General features: G+C 36.7%; 2 protein-coding genes across 2 annotated transcripts in view; one reads left to right on the top strand and one right to left on the bottom strand.

Annotated features, from left to right (window-relative positions):
* LOC129222510 (uncharacterized) overlaps positions 1-13,104 on the top strand; it is a 56,523-nt gene extending 43,419 nt beyond the window's left edge. The window contains exons 5-6 of the mRNA XM_054857022.1: positions 7,377-7,736; positions 12,729-13,104. Of these exons, the coding sequence (XP_054712997.1) occupies positions 7,377-7,736; positions 12,729-13,104 (736 nt within the window). The remainder of the gene's footprint in view (positions 1-7,376; positions 7,737-12,728) is intronic.
* Positions 13,105-16,740: 3,636 nt separating this feature from the next.
* The window catches only part of LOC129222509 (uncharacterized), a 63,321-nt gene continuing 61,805 nt past the window's right edge, over positions 16,741-18,256 (bottom strand). Inside the window, exon 17 of the mRNA XM_054857021.1 lies at positions 16,741-17,406. Within this exon, the coding sequence (XP_054712996.1) occupies positions 17,315-17,406 (92 nt within the window). The 3' untranslated portion in view covers positions 16,741-17,314. The remainder of the gene's footprint in view (positions 17,407-18,256) is intronic.

Genomic DNA, 18,256 nt, shown 5'->3' with positions numbered 1-18,256 from the left:
AGATCCAATGTTGGACTAGAGTCTCTGCTACGGTGGTAGCTTCTTGATCTGGAATGGGATATGCTTCCGGCCATTTGGTGAAGTAGTCGATGGAAACAAGAATGTATTTGTTCCCATCAGCAGTTCTTGGTAGAGGACCCAGGATGTCGATCCCAATTCGTTCGAAAGGAGCTCCAACGTTGTACAGATGTAGCTTCCCTCTGCTTCTCTTCTTCGGTCCTTTACGAGCAGCACAGGTGTCACAAGAATGGCACCACTTCTCCACGTCATCCTTCGCCTTGCTCCAGAAGAAGCGCTCCCGAACTTTATTGGGGGTTTTCAAGACACCAAAATGTCCTCCAGTCGCACTACTATGTATTTCTTTCAGAACATCTGAAATCCTTGATCGGGGAAGTAGTAACTGCCAGCTAGATGTTTTGCCGTCGTCAGATTCCCATTTCCGGTGTAGCACGCCGTTCCGTAAATGGAGTGAGTTCCATAAGGCCCAGTATCTTTTTGTTGCAGGACTGAAGATGGAAACGTCCTGCCAGCTAGGGCGTCGACTGTCACTTTCCATGAACTCTAAAATTGGTTTTATGTCGGGGTCTTCAAGTTGATCTTTTCGAACTTGGTCATCACTCCATGGATCAGGTTCTGATGATGTTGGAGTCACTGTCACCTGATAGGCGGTAGGGCTAGTCGTTCCATACTGTTTCTCGATTCGGGAACAATAGTGGCAGTTCTCAGGACAGGGTCTCCTTGATAAAGCGTCAGCATTACCGTGAGATAACCCTTTTCGATGCTTGATCTTCATGTCATATTCCTGGAGCCGCTGTATCCATCTGGCTATCTGGCCTTCCGGATTTTTGAAGTTCAAAAGCCAAGTTAATGAGGCATGATCTGTCCGAAGCAGAAATTTTCGGCCGTAGAGGTAATGATGGAAGTGTTCTACAGCTTTCACTATGGCCAGTAACTCCTTTCTGGTGACGCAGTAATTTCGCTCCGACTTTGATAAGCATTTGCTCCAGTAAGCGATGACATGTTCATTTCCGTCAATTTCTTGGGATAAAACAGCTCCGATGCCCTCGTTGCTCGCATCAGTGTCCAGGATGAAGGATTTTTCAGGCTGAGGATAGGCGAGGATAGGCGTTGATGTTAAAGCCTCCTTCAGTCGTAGAAATGCATCTTCGCATTCTTTGGACCATTCGAACTTTTGCTTGCTTTCCGTCAGCTTATGCAAAGGTCGTGCAATGTTGGAAAAACCCTTTACAAACTTCCTGTAGTAGGTGCAGAGCCCCAGGAAACTTCGCAGCTGATGGATGTTTTCGGGATGACTCCAAATCTTGACAGCAGACACCTTTTCTGGATCGGTTTGTACACCTTCAGAAGAGATGATGTGACCAAGGTAGTTCACTTCCCGGCGGAACAAATTACATTTGGACGGGCTTAACTTCAGATTGGCTTCCTTAAGCTTTTGCAGCACCTTCCTAAGATTTGCCAGATGTTCTTCGAAACTGCGTCCCACGATGATGATATCGTCTAAGTAGACCAGAGAGGATTCGTAGGAAAGTCCTCTTAACACTGTCTCCATAAGACGCTCGAAAGTAGCTGGTGCATTGCAGAGGCCGAAGGGCATCACTTTAAACTGCCATAAGCCTTGTCCAGTTGTAAACGCTGTCTTTTCTCGGTCATCAGGGTGTATCTCAACCTGCCAGTAGCCGCTCTTCAAGTCCAGGGTCGAAAACCACTTGTGTCCGGAAAGAGTGTCAAGGTGTCGTCTATCCGTGGAAGAGGGTAACTGTCTTTCTTGGTGATTTCATTCAGCCGTCGGTAATCTACACAAAATCTGGTGGAGCCATCTTTCTTTCGGACCAAGACGATGGAAAAGGCCCAAGGACTGGATGACGGTTCGATTACATCATTCTCCTTCATCTCTTTCAGGAGGGTCTCAACCTCTTCCTTCTTGGCGAACGGTAGTCGTCTTGGATGCTGTTTAATAGGGGGGTGTTCTTCAGTGTAGATCCTATGCTGCGTTAAATTCGTACGGCCAACATCCTCCGATGTAGATGAAAACAGATGCTTGAAGTCATCCACCAATTGTTCCGCAGCAGTTCTTTGATCTTTCGATAAGGGTGCACTCCCAATTAACTTCGATGTCAAGGACTCAGAAGACACAGTCTCGTGGGAATTGATTCTTCTAATGATGCAGTTTACTGGAGTACAAGTTGCCAGCACTTCACCTTTCCGGATATTCCTTGACCTTTCACTCACGTTGACGACTCGCACAGGAATTACATCTTTAGAAAGGTCCACCAGCGTAGATGCTACCAGCACTCCTTTTGGGCTATTGCTTAAGTTGGGGTATTCAATGAGTCCAAATCGAAAACTATTGCTTTCTTCAAGGGAGCCAGGTATTAATGATTCTGACCTTGAGGGAATCGATAAATCTGTTTGGGCTATTATTTGATGAGCGGATTTTACATTACTTTCTGCGGGGAAAACGGCTATGTCTTCTCTCATCGAGTGCAGCTCATTTGTCTTGAAGTCGAGGTTGAAGTCATACTTCTTTAAAAAATCCAATCCGAGAATGAAGGGGTCTGTGATAGCAGCAACGAATGCAGTATGATGGTAAGTGGCATTTCCAAACACAATTTCTAAGTTTACTTTACCTTCAATCTCGATCTTGTCACCTGTAACAGTCTGGAGGGTAACGCAGGGCGGCGTCCATAGAATGTTGAGTCCAAATTGACGAGCCACATCTGTTCTAATAATTGTAACATTGGCTCCAGTGTCAATAATCAGTTCGCAGGGAAACCCGTTTACATATGCGTAAACAAACAGTCCATTACTGCCGCCACTCGTCGATGAAATCTGGAAAACTTTAAGATGGGGCTCATTCCAATTTGGCGACCTCCGCCCCGCGAGATTGCCATGGCTTAGTTTTCCTGGACCTGAGAGGGAGAGGTGCTCCTCCCTCTGGTTTCTTGGCGAGCTTCACAGTTTCTTCGTAAGTGACCCTCGCCGCCGCATTTCCAGCACTTAAGTGGTTGTCGATTTTGGTCCTTGGGAGCCGAAATCCTTTTGAGGGTTCCTGCAATTTCTTTCATTTGCTTTTCAAGTTCATCAAAACGTGACGAACCCGGATCAAGCTCATCAGTTTTCACGCCGCGGATTGAATGGTGATCCTTGCGGGTTGCTTGCTGGGCGGCCTCCAACTTCATCGCATACACAACAGCAGAATTCAGGTCTTTGACATCCGCCATCTGTAGCGCTTTCTGGATTTCCGGATCTCGAACACCGTCGATGTAGTAGTTGAGTGCCAGGTTGTCTCGAACATCCGCAGGACAGTCGCAAAAAGCAAGATGAGACAGTCTCTCGACGTCCGCCGCTAGCTCTTGCAGGGTTTCCCCGGTTTTCTGGAAACGGGACTTCAACTGGAGTCGGCTGAAATCTTTCTGGCACTTCTCACCGAAGCGAAGCTCCAACGCAGATTTGAGGGCGGCGAAATCCAGGCGCTGGCTGTCCGGAAGGGTCTGGAGAATGTCCGCTGCGTCACCTCTCAGGGATGCTGCAAGATGACAGGCCTTGGTAGCAGAGTCCCATCCGTTCGCTTCCGCCACTATCATGAATTGAGTTTTGTAAACCTGCCACGAAGTTTTCCCATCAAATGTGGCAAGTTTAATGGACGGTCGAGCAACCGATGTGGGAGCGCCAAACTGTACAGAGCTGCTTTCCGCGGTCGCCAATCTCCTTTCCACGTTCTTAAAAGATCTCTTCTTTAAGTAGATGAAATCTTCTATCTTCTTCTTCAAATTTATTTTCTACAGCATTGAATCGGCTTTCAACGGTATCAAATTTTTCTTCAATAGCATCAACTCGATGCTCTATGTCATTAAATTTATTTTCCATCACAGTCTTTACCGAAATAAGGTCGTTTTTAGTTTCTTCTTGGTTAGACGTTAAGTCCTTTTTCAGCACCGTTAAATCGCTTTTTAACTGGTCTTGATTTGCCAACATACTTGCAGTCAGACCACTTTTTAATTGTTCTTGATTAGCCGCCATACTTTCGGTCAAGTCACTTTTCACAGCATTAATTGCTTCCAGAAGTTGTTTTAATTGTTCATCCATTGCGCGAGTAATCACCATAAAAATAAAGTCCAAATTTAAAAAGTCTTTATGAAAAAAATGTCCAAAGTCACACTTACTGCAAGAAAGTCCTGAAGTAGCCCCACGTTGGGCTCCAAATTGTAACGGATTCGGTGAGACTTCCAACTTTCTTGAAAGGATGACACAGTTCTTGATAAAAACACAGGAAATTTATTTACACTATGTACAGGAAATATCGTCAACAACTGCTAAATTATTCATCAGCAATTAAGCAATTATCACACAACACCGTAAACTCAACGTTTACACACGTATTTACTTCCAAATACGAAAACAACACAGCGAAATGCCTCGCAATAAACAGAGCTAATCCACTCACAGCACAAATTCTCAATCGAAACTCACTCCCCTCTTTATCCAGCAGGACGCTTTTATATAAACATCGAAGAATTTTCCACAACATTCTTTCTGCTTCCAGAAATGCGTAGACCGTTATCAAATTTTATCAATGAAAAGAAAAGGAAATAGGGGGTCGTATACTTTAGCGGAATGAAAAGGGGTTGTATATTCATTACGGGAAACTATTTACAGGTTACGTTACTACAATAATTACTATTTACAGAATTTGTAACAATATATATATATGTATGTGTATAATCGCTTGGAATTTTTACTTTCTTCTATATCTAATATATAGAAGAAAGTATTGGATTCGTGCAAATTTTCGAATTTCGAATTTTGACGGTTTCGAACGTTTTGAGGTGTGCTGAGTCCATTTCGACCATTTTTGGAAAATGTCTGTCTGTCTGTGTGTGTGTGTATGTATGTATGTGTGTGTGTGTATGTATGTGTGTCACGTCTGTGTGTGACCAGTTTTTTGTGGCCGCTCTACAACAAAAACTACCGCATGAAATCGAACGAAATTTAGTACACATATGTGCCCCTATGTGAACTTGTGCCCATTAGTTTTTGGCGCGAATTCCTCCAAGGGGGGTGGAGCAATGGGACGTTTTTCGAGTTACGCGTGCTTGCTATTCCTCATAAAGTTACTGGCGCAATCAAACAAAATTTGGTCCATATGTTGGTATTAACAGGAACAGGTGCTGATTTAATTTTGGTGTCAATAACTCAAACGGGGGTTGAGCTGTAGAACGTTTTTTGTCGTCAATTGTGACTGCTGTATCTCAAGAAATAATGAACGGAATGAAAGAAAAATTTATCGGCAAGTAGCCCTTAGTGGGTATAAGAACTGATTTTATTTTTGTGTCAACAGCTAAAAGGGGGGTAGCGCAATCACCCGTTCTTTTTTTCCATTTTGAGTGCCCTATCTCAAGAAGTAATGCTACGTTCTGGTTGAAATTTGGAATATATGTGAATCCATATGTAAACAGGCTTTGGTTCTATTTTGACGCCGATCGCTCCAAGAGGTGTTGATTTTTTTTTTTTTTTTTTTTTTTTTTTGCGAATAAAAATATTTTTATTAATGCAACAATAAGAAAGATAAATCGTAATAGATTGTCGTCTGCGTATTTCTCGTGATTTTAATTGTATGGAAATGATAGGAAATATTATTCTATTCTATTCTATTCTAGAGTCACAACTGACTTCAACTGTATTTATGTCGAGGACTGCATACTAAGTGCCTTGCCTCCATTATTTTATGTACCGATAGATGGCAGCACCATCACCGGATCGAACAGTTAATGAGAATTTAAAACTAGTCCAAGAGCTAATAGCTACCTGGTACTAGCACCCCCAGAGGTATCGTTTCACTTGGAGGACATTGAGACCACGAGCATATTTAACGTCGCCCAGTCCCCTTTAATGACGACGGTGGGTCTTCGACCAGCGAGGATCGAACCCGAGTCCCTCCGGCCCCGAGTCCAATGCCTTACCGATCAGGCTACCACGGCCCCATATGAAATATTATCTCAATGATTTAAAATTTTGAACTGTTGCCATCTTACGTTTGTTAACAAATAAAATATTTGTAATTCATTCAAGCAAGGCTTTTAAAATAACTTTCAATTTTCGCTCTTTGCTTTGCTTTTGCAATAATTCAGACATTGGGATAGTCGTCAAGTTTTTGCATGTGTCATTTTGTTTTTGTTGGGAATATTGCTTCCTCGTCAAGCATGGGGAGGGATCAGAAAAAAAAAGAAAAGAAAAATATAGAAGAAAGTTTCGTGATGGCCACAACATACTAGTTTCCTTTTCTTCTTTTTTTTTCTTTTTCTTCTCTCTTCTTTTTCTCTTTTTTTTTTCGAGACTAACTTTTCAGGGGGGTTTTGTCCCCAAAACCCCCCCTTAGCTACGCCCCTGACCATTTATACAAAATGCATTCTGTTTACTTTACAGTTCAAGAGCCCATGAGTGCCAGACCTACGTCATAGTATAAAGACCCGAAACTTTTCTGCGTAAGGACATCACAGCAGGTAAGAAAGGTTCGCTATTAGCTGGGTCACGCTGGCTTTGCAGGAAACGGATAGCAAATGTGCGTAAAATTGCTCCAAAAAGCTAGACATCATATCGTTTCGTTCCATGCCACACGTGACCTGGTGTCCCCATCAAACCATCTCCGATTTGGAGGAGTCCTGCAAAGGTGCAGACATACCTTTGAAACTAACCTAAGCGAATTTTCAGCTTCCAAGACACAAGTCATGAGGATCTAGGATACCCCAATAAGAAAAAAAAAGTGGGCTGCAAAATCGCCTCCAATGGAGAAACCATGCTAAACATAGCAATTCATTTAACAAAGCTGATCCGTCATTTTGGAGCCCCCCCCCCCCCCCCTATTTTTTTATTATCGAACCTAGATCCTCAGGATTTGGATCTTGGAAGCTGAAAATTTGTGCAGATGAGTTTCAAAGGCACCTCTATAAAATTTTGTCCAAATCGGAGATGGTCGGGTGGGGACGACGAGTCACTTGACATGGAATGCCTCAGATTTTGATGCAATTTTGCTACCTGTTTCCTGCCAAAGCCAGCTTAAATAATAGCGAACCTTTCTTACCCGCTGTGATGTCCTTACACAGAAAAATTTTGAGCCTTTATAGACGTAGGTCCGGCACGCATAGGTTCTTACTCTCTTACTACGAGGCACAATTATGTTCTTGTTCACTTCATTTTAAAATTAAGAACGATGCAGTTACTTTTTCAAATATAATATTATTGTAAAAGATGATTTCTTTCCACAAAATGAAACGCTTAATGTTTATTGTTCTGTCACTGAATTTTTTATTGTTAAGTTGCCTCTGTTGCAAATAAAAATTATCACATTCATTTCTCAGTAATGAAGAACCTTCCACTCTGGCACATGTATTGTCAGTACTAACTGGCGCCACTCCAGGCAGCAGCAGCGCGCTCTCCCTTGTACTGAAGCTAATGGCAAGTGAAGCATCCCCTCTAAAAGCACTGACTGGTGGATTTCCAGCAAGAAGACGGAGGCCCGTTGGCGAAGAAATTGCGGCAGAATCCAATGTTCGAAGGCCACAAGATAATGATTTCGATTTGCCGCCAACCCCTTGTCCATCATCAGAAGAATACGTGACACCCACCTTTGCCAGGAATTACCAAGGAGTTTGGAAATACGTTGTGCAAATACCACAAGAAGGATATTTTACCCAGACAGTTCAGCAGACTAAATGCATGTAAGTATTGTTTCCTTTGTGAATATGCAGCTCTTGTTATCGTAGCTTTGAATTTTCATCATGTACGGCGCCAATGATTCTCAACCTGTGGTCTGGGAGCAATTTTCATGTGGTCCGTGAACAGCTACTGAAATTAATCTATATCATTTTCATAGTTGTAATTGAATTTATCAAACAAACCTTTAGGATTCATCCCATTTCACCCAATATAATTGTGAGCATATTATTTCTATCGCATGTGGTCTGCTTAGGATTCGGAAGGATATCAAGTAGTCCTCAGTAGTGAAAAGCTTGAGAACCAATGATCTGGATCAAAGAATGCCCACGATTGTGTTTTAAGGGATTCAATTACCAAAATTTTCCGGGGAAGAGCTCCCGAGACCTTCTTCCCCTGGCATTATTGAGGATAGTCTACAATCGCGATTTTACGACTTCAATTTTCAAAAATGTCTGGCGAAAGGTCACTGAACCTTTCCTCCCTAGCATATAACTAAATATTGCCTAAAATTGCGTTTTTTTAGAGTTTCAGTTTCGACAAATTTGTTGAAGAAAGTTCTGAACCCCTGTCTTTCCTTTAACGTCATCAAAGATGGACTACAATCGGATTCCATAATATTTCCCGTGGGAGCAGTGGACCACGTCCCCTAACATCATTATAAATCGTCTGTAGTAGTTTATTTTTTGTTAACATCAAAAAAGCAATCACGTCTCAAGGAAGGGGCGATAGGTCCTCGCCTTGTATCTGCGCTTGTCAAACATAACCTGCCTGTAACTCTGCATTTTTCAGACTACAAAGCTATCAAATTTAGCCTGAAACTGCGTTTTTAAGATTTTAATGTTGAGAATTATCTGGTGAGAGCACCTGAACTTTTCTTCTACTCCCTTAACGTAGCCAAAGATAGCTTAAAATGTTTTTAGAAATTTTATGAGGACCTCAAAATCCTTTCTTCATAAAAATGGCCCAATCTTATACATATAAAATCTGAGTATCTATCTATCTATCTATCTATGTCCAAGCTTCTTCTCCCGAACGACAGTGAACTGACCATCGAACCAGGTATCGATGGATTCGTAATCCTCCCGTCTTCATGTTTAGCTATTTAACATAATCCTCCGATAATAATTAGCGGAGATATCAATTAAAAACTATTAATTATGACTCTTAGATTTCAAAATCAAATCCCTATTTTTCGAAGGCTTTCCTCCATTTAAATTACACTAGTCTACAAAAAAAAAAAACTTTTTTTGTCCCATGGAGAAAAACACCTGATCTTAGTGTAAAATGATGCGCTGAATTCAAATATACAAACAGTTTTTCTCCATCACCCACAGATTTTTTGTAACACTGGACTGAAGTTTGAAAGAAATGCGCATATTTTCATGCATAATAAATACTAAAATGATATTTTAAAGCTTAGCTATTGTCCATTTCTTTCTGTATTTGGCATCAGGAACATCCCTATTAAATGTCTAGCATTAATCAGCAAGAGTTTATTTACTTGGACAATGGGGGTGTCTCCAAAGATACGTTTATATAGCTTTACACCAATAAAATACATAGAAATTCTGGTTTTAAGTATTCAAATTTAGCACCAGTGTTGCAAAGGCTCTACAAAGTTTTTAAAGGCCTATTTAATATTAAAAAGCCTGCAGAATAACAGGTCCAGTCTTTTTTTTTTTTTTCTTTAAATTCTTCTTGCCGTTGCTTTCTCATTTGCAGAGGAGAAAACAGCATTGTGTTAAAACCAAGCAGTTCATGAAATTTATTGAATTCAATTTTTGGCTAGAAATAATTGCCCCATGATATGTGTTGTTCAAAAATTTTCTCTAAAAAAAACTTACAAACCTCCATATGTTTCCTTCATTTGGACTGAATATGCTGGTGATACCGAAGATTACGTGTTTCAATCATGCAGTAGTATTGCTTTTAAACTAGTTTCGAAAGAGCTAATACCAAGTCTCATTTGTTAGATATTAAAATATGAACATATCCATTATAGAGCAATACTATTACAGTATACTAAAGCATTTTCTTTAGAGTAAAAAATCTATAATTTTTTTTTGTTTGCATTCAAATATAAAAATACAGAAAATGATTCAATTCAGGCAGCGTATATCACGAAAATGGACGCCATTAAGACGGACCACCATGTTACCACTGCAGTACTAGCAAACCTGACTATCTATCTCCACATTTCTAGTCTTTATGACAAGATTTTAATTGTTAATTATTAGTTTTCATCATTAAGTAAAAAAGGAAAACAAGGGAAAAAAGTCACTTAAAACCCATGATTACACGAAAACTGTGGGTGATGGAAACATTCTGATTGAATAATTGGAATCGGCGTCAAAAATTGAACTAGAAACACTATAAATGTTTCATGGGACAAAATCTTTGTTTACCAGTGTTATTATTCAGTGCTTCATCTCAACTTTCCGCAACAATGCTTTTATTAAAATGTATGTGAGCGTGAAGAAAATCATTGAGATGAAAGATTTGCTGCCATTTTTTTTCTCGAATATGCTCAGGTAAAATTCTTGTTTTTGTTTTGAGGCTTTTCCTGTAATCAGGGGATTTAAAATGTTTACTTTATGGGGGTTTTCCGCAATCTGCCACAAAATTTCACTGACTTTTTTTTTTGGTTCAAGCCTGAGTGTTGAACTCGCGTCACATGACATAACTTTCATTTTCGAGGAGGACCGTGCACGTCGTAAAGTAAATGAGTGATTTACAAGTTATTTGAGTTCTTTGAGGGTTTGTACCTGGAAAACGGATTGATGTAATTCTTGTACGACCATGTGGATAGAATCCATCCAAATATTTATCTGAGTGGTATGTTGCATTAATAAACACCCGGGCAACGCCGGGTAGTAGACTATTTTATGTAAAAAGCGGATTGTTATTGTGCATAAATATTTCCGATATAGTATATCAGATGTAATTCAGTTTAACGTGAGTAAAGATTATAGTTGATAATGCATATATTTTCCCCTTTTGTGCTGACTGAAAATGTACTCATAACTTGTATCATTGATAACGATTATTAACGTTGATGAGGTGTTTTGGCAAAAATATGTTTTACTGGTGTTTTGCAAACCTTGCTTTACGCGCATTTATTTATTCCTTAACGCGTTAGAAACTAGTGTCAGTGTACTACAAAAGCATCAACTGGACTGCTCTTACATTTTTTAGGTAGCCCGTGCAACGCCGGGCACGCAGCTAGTATTGACTTAAGTTTTGAAAGAAATTTCGGGAGTTAACCTCATCCCCTTTTCCTCTATTGTTGCCAAACCTAGTTTAAAGTTTCGTTTTTAAGACTTCATTATCGAAAAATTTCCGGAGGAGAGCCGCCGCGTGCTATTACTTTACTTAACAAGGGCTGAAATTGCGTTTTAACGACTTATTCAATTACACTCTTAGCTTATTTAATAAGTTGTGCTTACATAATTAGTTAAAAGGTGAAATTCACACAGAACAGTTCATCAATGGCTGATGAAAAAAGTACATCGACAGCTTGTTTTTCAATATTTATATGCATTTTTGAAGAGAATTTACGGGGGGGGGGTGGCAAGCTTCCTCATAGTTTCAAAAAACATCAGTTTTCTGAGAATTTTACTTGAGTTCACAATTACCCCTGTTATTTGAAGCCTCAAGTACACAGAGAACTAAATAAAAAAAAAAAAATCATAGGGAAATTTTTTTATCGGAAATCGTTGTTTCAGTAGTGAAGTGGTGGGATTAACTTAATGAAAGAGGTCACGTTATACATTTTGAAGTGAAGTATTGGAAGGAATCATGCTTATTTCATTCGTTTCACGCGAAAGGTGTCAATCATTCGTCATAGTTGAACCATGTGACTTGGGCCCTTTGCCTCAGCTTTTCCTATGCCAATGATTGGACTTGTTCCCTCTAGTTACTAATTCCTGCTCTGAGCTTAAAATATAGCAGGGCGTATCACTGCAGGCTGCTTTCTTTCTTACAATTTTTTTTTTTTGGTTTGTTTGTTTGTTTGTTTTGCAATTAAGGAAATGATCTTTATCAATTTATACAGCAGTTACCTAAAGTTTATTTCAATCAAACGTTTAATCGTAATATATACAACATTGGAAAAACCACATAAGAATACGTAGCAGTTTTACATATTACACAATGTGTGGCATGGGTAAAGCATTTCCATAGAAGAGATGATGAAAAAACATTGCCTTTATTTTGTAAAACTTATAAACTTCAAGAACAATGTCAAAATATTCATTTAAAGGGTTAGTTTTAGGTACTTTCCCAAGCCAACACTCAAATCCTCTAGCCCGTTTTTTTTTTTTTTTTTTTTTTTTTTGAGGGGGGAGGATCGATTTCCCTAGACTCCTAAAGGGTGTCCTCCAAGAAGTCAAGGTTGGCACCCTATTAGGGAACCCAGTCCATCCCTGCCCATAACTGGTTATTAATTTTGCTTCAACAAAATTTTTTTTATGAATGATATTTTTTTTCGTCATGTGTTGCGATATATGATGTTACATTTTGAAAAAACATAAATTGTAATGGAAAAAAATTTAAAAAAAAAACATCTAACCTTGAAAAAAAGAAAGAAAAGAATACATGTTGAATATGAATTTTTATTTGTTAAAACTTGTATGCTAAATTCAATAATCATTAGAACTTATTATTATTTCATGTCAAAAACAAAATAGCAATATATAATTGAAACATGAAATTCTAATATGAAAAACCTACACATTAAAAAACAAATTATTTTACAATACAAAACTTATTTTTATTAATATTTAAATGCATATATAAACAAAGGGCAATATGAAAAAGGGGTAATCATTGGTCCGTGATGACTAAATACTAATAATGCTTTCAGAAATGCAATTGGAATATTTATTGTATATTTTGGTTACTGGTTAAGGACTGAATAATACTTTGCACATTTTTATGAAAATTCAGGAAGAAAGTACTGTCTACAAACTAATCTTTTTTTGCTCCTCCCCCAGGAGAGGCCGTTGCGACTTCATGGATGGCATTTGCCATGAATCTCCAAGGTGGGTCAGCCTTTTGGTAGCCGAGACATATTACCCTGACACTTTCTTTCCAACGACTTCAACGCCCATTCCGCCGCCACCACCTGTGGAAGACTTTTACAACTTCCAACAATATCTGAAGCGGAGAGTTGGAGAAGTTGATGAGGAAGACACCACGTACAGGGCACGGCCCGTCTACAAAGACAAGAAAACGAAAACACACCAACATTGTGATGGCGTAGATCATGTTGGATGTTATGTTGTTCGGTTATATTATGATTGGTTCCTGGTTAATGGATCTTGTAAATGTTGGAAGCCATCACCAAAAAGGATTTTTTCAGGAAAGTAACAAGATAACGATTACAAAACGGAATTTATTTATTTATTATACTGAGAAGACACGAGAGTCGCACATGCAAACAAAACATCGGGCACAACCTGATGTCTAGAAAAAAGGAAATTGACTTCTCCTTTCTTCCTACTTCAGTATTTTATTTTGGTGGAGACACCGTTAGTCTTTCATTGTGTAAAACTGGTATTTCTCACTACATGATGGAAAATCAATTTTACACTCACCTACTAGACTACAAATAAGAATTTGTTTGTACTTTTACTCCTTTAATGTAAAATTACATCTTTTTAGGAACTGAAAGGGGACAAAGACTATTAGCTTTTACACTTTCAGTTCAAGGAACAAGATATCTTCTTGTTCTACTATTAAATACAATTGTGTGCTCATCCTCTACACAATGCTTTTACATATGGTTGCAGCATGTTCATTGACTTATTTATTAACTTTACAGCACATTCAAGTTCATATTATTGTGTTTGAAATAAAATTCTATAAGACGGGGAAAAGGTGCACTTACCTGCAAAGAATGTGTTCAATAGTTTATGAAATAACTACTGTCCAACCACGGATTGCATGGAATTTTCAAACGTCCAGATAAGACGAATCTATGTGACTAAGGGGGAAAAGTAAAAATTTGATGAGCGTATTCCGCTCATTTGAATGAGACTCTGCTTCTGCAAAAGCTGACATCGGTAAAAAATAATAGATTCGTCCATTTCTGGCTGTAAAACGGATGTTTGTCTTCCCATACAATCCGTGGTCAGACAATATCACAGTTTTTTGAAAGCTAAAATATAATATTCAACTCACGAAATGTTTTGTGATAAATAGCCATTTGAGAAAAAATTAGAATTTTGATATCAGGAACATTTAAAAATTAAATATAGAAACCTCAAAATGTTTTCGTAAAAACTATAGAAATTGAAGGACAATACAAGTACTGAAAGAAAATACAGATTTTAACCATAAGGGAAAGTTTACTATGTTGAAAGCAGTTATAAATTAGTTTCTTTTGACAAATTCTTCCTTTTCATTTTTTGAAAACTTGTGATCAACCATTTATAAAAATGTTTTTCTTTTTTGGGGTATTCATAAAATATTTATTTTATAACATCATATAAAATAAAAACATTTAGGACTAATATATACCTTGACCTAATAAGACTTTAAATTAGGAGATTTTACAAATTGTATATCCGTAATATTTTAAGTCAATTACAGGCATAAGAAAAGGAAAGTATCCATAACTTATTGAAGTTTAGCAATAAAAGAAGTAGAGTAGAACCTCCCTTAAGGGACACCTCTATTAAAGGGACATTTTTTCTGGTCCCAGTCCCTTTGAAGAGGGACCTTAAAAAAACATTAAGTGTGAATTTTATTTAGTTGTGTACAAAAAATGAAAAGTATTTAATCTTAAATGTTAATAGTTTGAGTTTATAACAAAATTATACAGAGTTAACACACTGCATGCATAAACTAAAATACCTCCGAGGAAGGAACACCTCTATTTAAGAGACATAATGTCTGGTCCCTTTAGTGTCCCTTTTTGAGAGGTTCTATTGTATAAAGAAAATACATACAAATAAATATAGAAAACTAACAACAATTAAGAGTGTGTGACAAAATATTTTACAAAATATGTAAATATAACTGTTTAAACTATTTAAATTTTATTCTTTAATTTATCTATGATATATTTCGATACTCACACAAATTATTTTAACTAATCAATTGTTTAAATCTCTTTTATTTGTTTACCTATAGTTGTTATATTTATGCATCAAGAAACATACAAAGCAAAGTGCTTTCTATTTCTGTGTGAAAATACTACTAAATGAAATCATTCAAATAAAGTAATTTATTTTAAGATATGAATAATTGGATTTATTTTAAAAATATATAATGAAAAATACTTTCCATGGATGAATATCATGTACAAAGTAGAAACACTAAAAAAACAAAGACCAAAGAAACTGCTGTCTAAACCAAATAAAATTTAAAAATATTTGCAAAATAATGTTAAATTGAAACTCTAACATTAGAAAGACGGAAGGGCCTATGTGGCCCTTCCTCCAGTTTGTTGTTCAAAAACTCGATTAATATCTAACGGAGCTTAATGGACCTTTCTGACTTCTCATTATATGTCACTATTTGAATGATTATTTAGTAATTTAATGATTCGCCTCGTAGTACTGTAAATACTAATTCTTATGCCTAAAAAGACGGGAGGGGCCACAGTGGCCCCTAAGCTATTTTACAATAAAAAGATTTTTTTTTCTCCTTTCACCTAATTGTTGTAGCATAAAACAAATGCATTTCACCAAATGTTATAAACAGTACCAATTGCTTATCAGCCAAATCACAGCCTTGCTCTTGAAAAGATAAACTAGTTCTACCTTTTGGCAAGTAAAGACAGAAAAGTTGAAAATAATAACATACTAAGTTTTTATTTAGTCATATAAGAAGGTGCATCGGGTATGTGGACTCACTCAGGAAGAATTTTAAAAATAATTCACCCAAAAATGGGTAGGGGGCCACACTGACCCCTTCAGTTTTTCTAGGTATACAGAAATCTTCAGTCTTTCTAGTGTTAAAGCAGCTAGAGCAACTATACAAAACAAATTCAAAAGATTAATCTCAAGGTTATTAAGTATCCAATTCTTCAAATAAAAAATGGACATGCGTAAAACTCTGACTATGGGTGAAAAAATAAATAACTGTAACAAACAAAAAGAAAATAAAATTGAGAAGTTGCAGCTTTTTCAGTTTTCAAAATGTAGTATGCAGGCCCGTGCCAAGCCTGATCGGCGCCGTCGTGTAAATGTCTTTTGAGCGCCTTTATGCAGTGGCGTCTGCCAAAAATATAGTCCTGAAACGAGGTTATTCCACTAACAATAGTTCGAAATCAAAAAAGGGCATATTTCACAAATTACAATGCAACATAATCACCTCAAGAACCTTAATGGGGAATGGAAAATTTCTTGCACCTCATATGCTCACTCAGCCTTGTGTACTATAGACAAACCGAAATAGCATTCATGGCCCACATTAAGAAGAAAATGGCTAATGTATGCAATAATTAGCATCATTTTGATGAATATTTAATTTTTAATTATGATGTAATATGCATCCTATAAGTGTAAAAAACCAATCAGAAATGACTTTTATTAAATTTTAGTTCTCCTTATTGAACGAATGAATTAAAACCGAAGTATAATGGGTGCGTCCGAAAAAAGTAAAAACATAATTGTTCAACAATCTTGGCTTATTTTTGTAAAAACGATTTTTTTTCTTCAAAAAACTGTTATGGAGTAAGTTACTACAACTCAAGGGCTAAGTAATTATGGCATGAAAAAATATCTATCTTAAAACTTAAAAATGGATATTTTTTCAGCCCTTGAACCACTGTGTGGCGCAGCCCTGGTAGTATGACCTAAGTAAAGTTCACAAAAGTGCTTCTTTTTAAAGAGTTTTTCTGTATATGAAAAAAATAAATAAACTATTAACTAAAATAAAAACGAAACAAAATTTTGAAAACAGTTTTATTCAAGAAATACACAAAGATTTTAATTACAATGTACATCTTTTTATTCGGAGAAAAAAAAAACTACATATTTAAAGGTGTTTCTCTATAAAAAATATAAATATTCAATACAAAATTATGCATCACTGAATGCAACTTAAAAAAAAAAATCAGTGAAAAAAGTTTAAGACTAGATTCAAGAAAAATAAAAATTTTGGCAATGCAAAATATGGCACTTTGTTCAAATGTAGTATAAAAATACAAAATATTAAAATCTCACAATAGGTAAATAAATAAATAAATAAAACATGCAACTATATGAATATGATAATAAAATACTTTAAACTAAAAAATTAAGAAATTCAGCCCAAGAGTTGAAAAAGTAAGAATTTGAAACATTTTGAATAATGATATAAAAAAATAAATGTCCATCAAAAAATTGTTAGATAAAGAAAAGCAAATGTTTTTGAACAAAAATGTAAAGATTTTTATAAAACAACAGAAAAAATAAACATGCATGGAAAATCAAGTCACTTAAAATATTGCAAAATAATTGCTTATAAAACAATAAGCAAGAAAACTCCATTGTTAAAAAACAATTATACAATTGCACAAATAATAATAATAATAATAAACAGCTGAGCTCATTTCAAACTCATTCATGATATCAATACTTATATCCTTTCAAAAAGTATGGAAATTTTGTCCAGGAAATATAATAATGTCATCATATGGTTCACTCTGTACAATCTTGATTATTTCACCAGCATGGAGTTCTAAAAAGAATTAAAAAAAAAAATTGTAATTTATTTGATTTTTGAGCAATCAAGATCGCTTATTGCTTTCATTTGACTGTTTTGATGTGCTCTGATTTTATTTTCCCGCCAGCACCATCTGCAGCATCACTGTCGACGGGCTCCTCACGATGTTGCTCCTCTAGCAAAAGTCGTCTCCAGGTTGTGTCAATATCCTACACTTACACGCATACATACACGCACGTACACACACACATATGCCTGCACACACATACACACACACCTAAACACAACTATCCACACACTCATGCCTGCACACAGACACAACACATATGCCTACACACACATACACATTCCCCCTCCCATACACAAACACTCACATTCATACATACAACTACCCACACACTCATACCTGCACACAGACACAAACACACATGCCTACATACACACACACACTCGTGATTGCGAAAAACAGAATTTGAATTCCAGATGTCAAAATTCAAATTAAATTTTTTTTCTTTTAATTTTATAGCAAAGGTATCTTTTTACTTATGTTTATGAAATACATAATTAAAATAAAATGAAATTTAATTTATTTAACTATTTAATCACAAGATAAATAAATATTCAGGATTTTCTTTTAGATAATTTTCTAAATCCTAAAACCATAGTTAAGTTTAAATGAATCAAGTATCTTAGCACTAATTGTGTAAACATCAAGTCAAGTATTGTATTGTAACGGATACGGTGCAACTTCCAACTTTCTTGAAAGGACAACACAGTTCTTGATTAAGATTACATGAAATTTATTTACACTATGTACAGGAAGATCGTCAACAACTGCCAGGGTTCATACACTTTTGGTTAAAAA

Source organism: Uloborus diversus, chromosome 5, assembly GCF_026930045.1.
Source record: "Uloborus diversus isolate 005 chromosome 5, Udiv.v.3.1, whole genome shotgun sequence".
In the NCBI taxonomy this organism is placed as follows: Eukaryota; Metazoa; Arthropoda; class Arachnida; order Araneae; family Uloboridae; genus Uloborus; species Uloborus diversus.
Note: the sequence above shows the minus strand (reverse complement) of the source record. Positions and strands in the feature narration are given on the sequence as shown.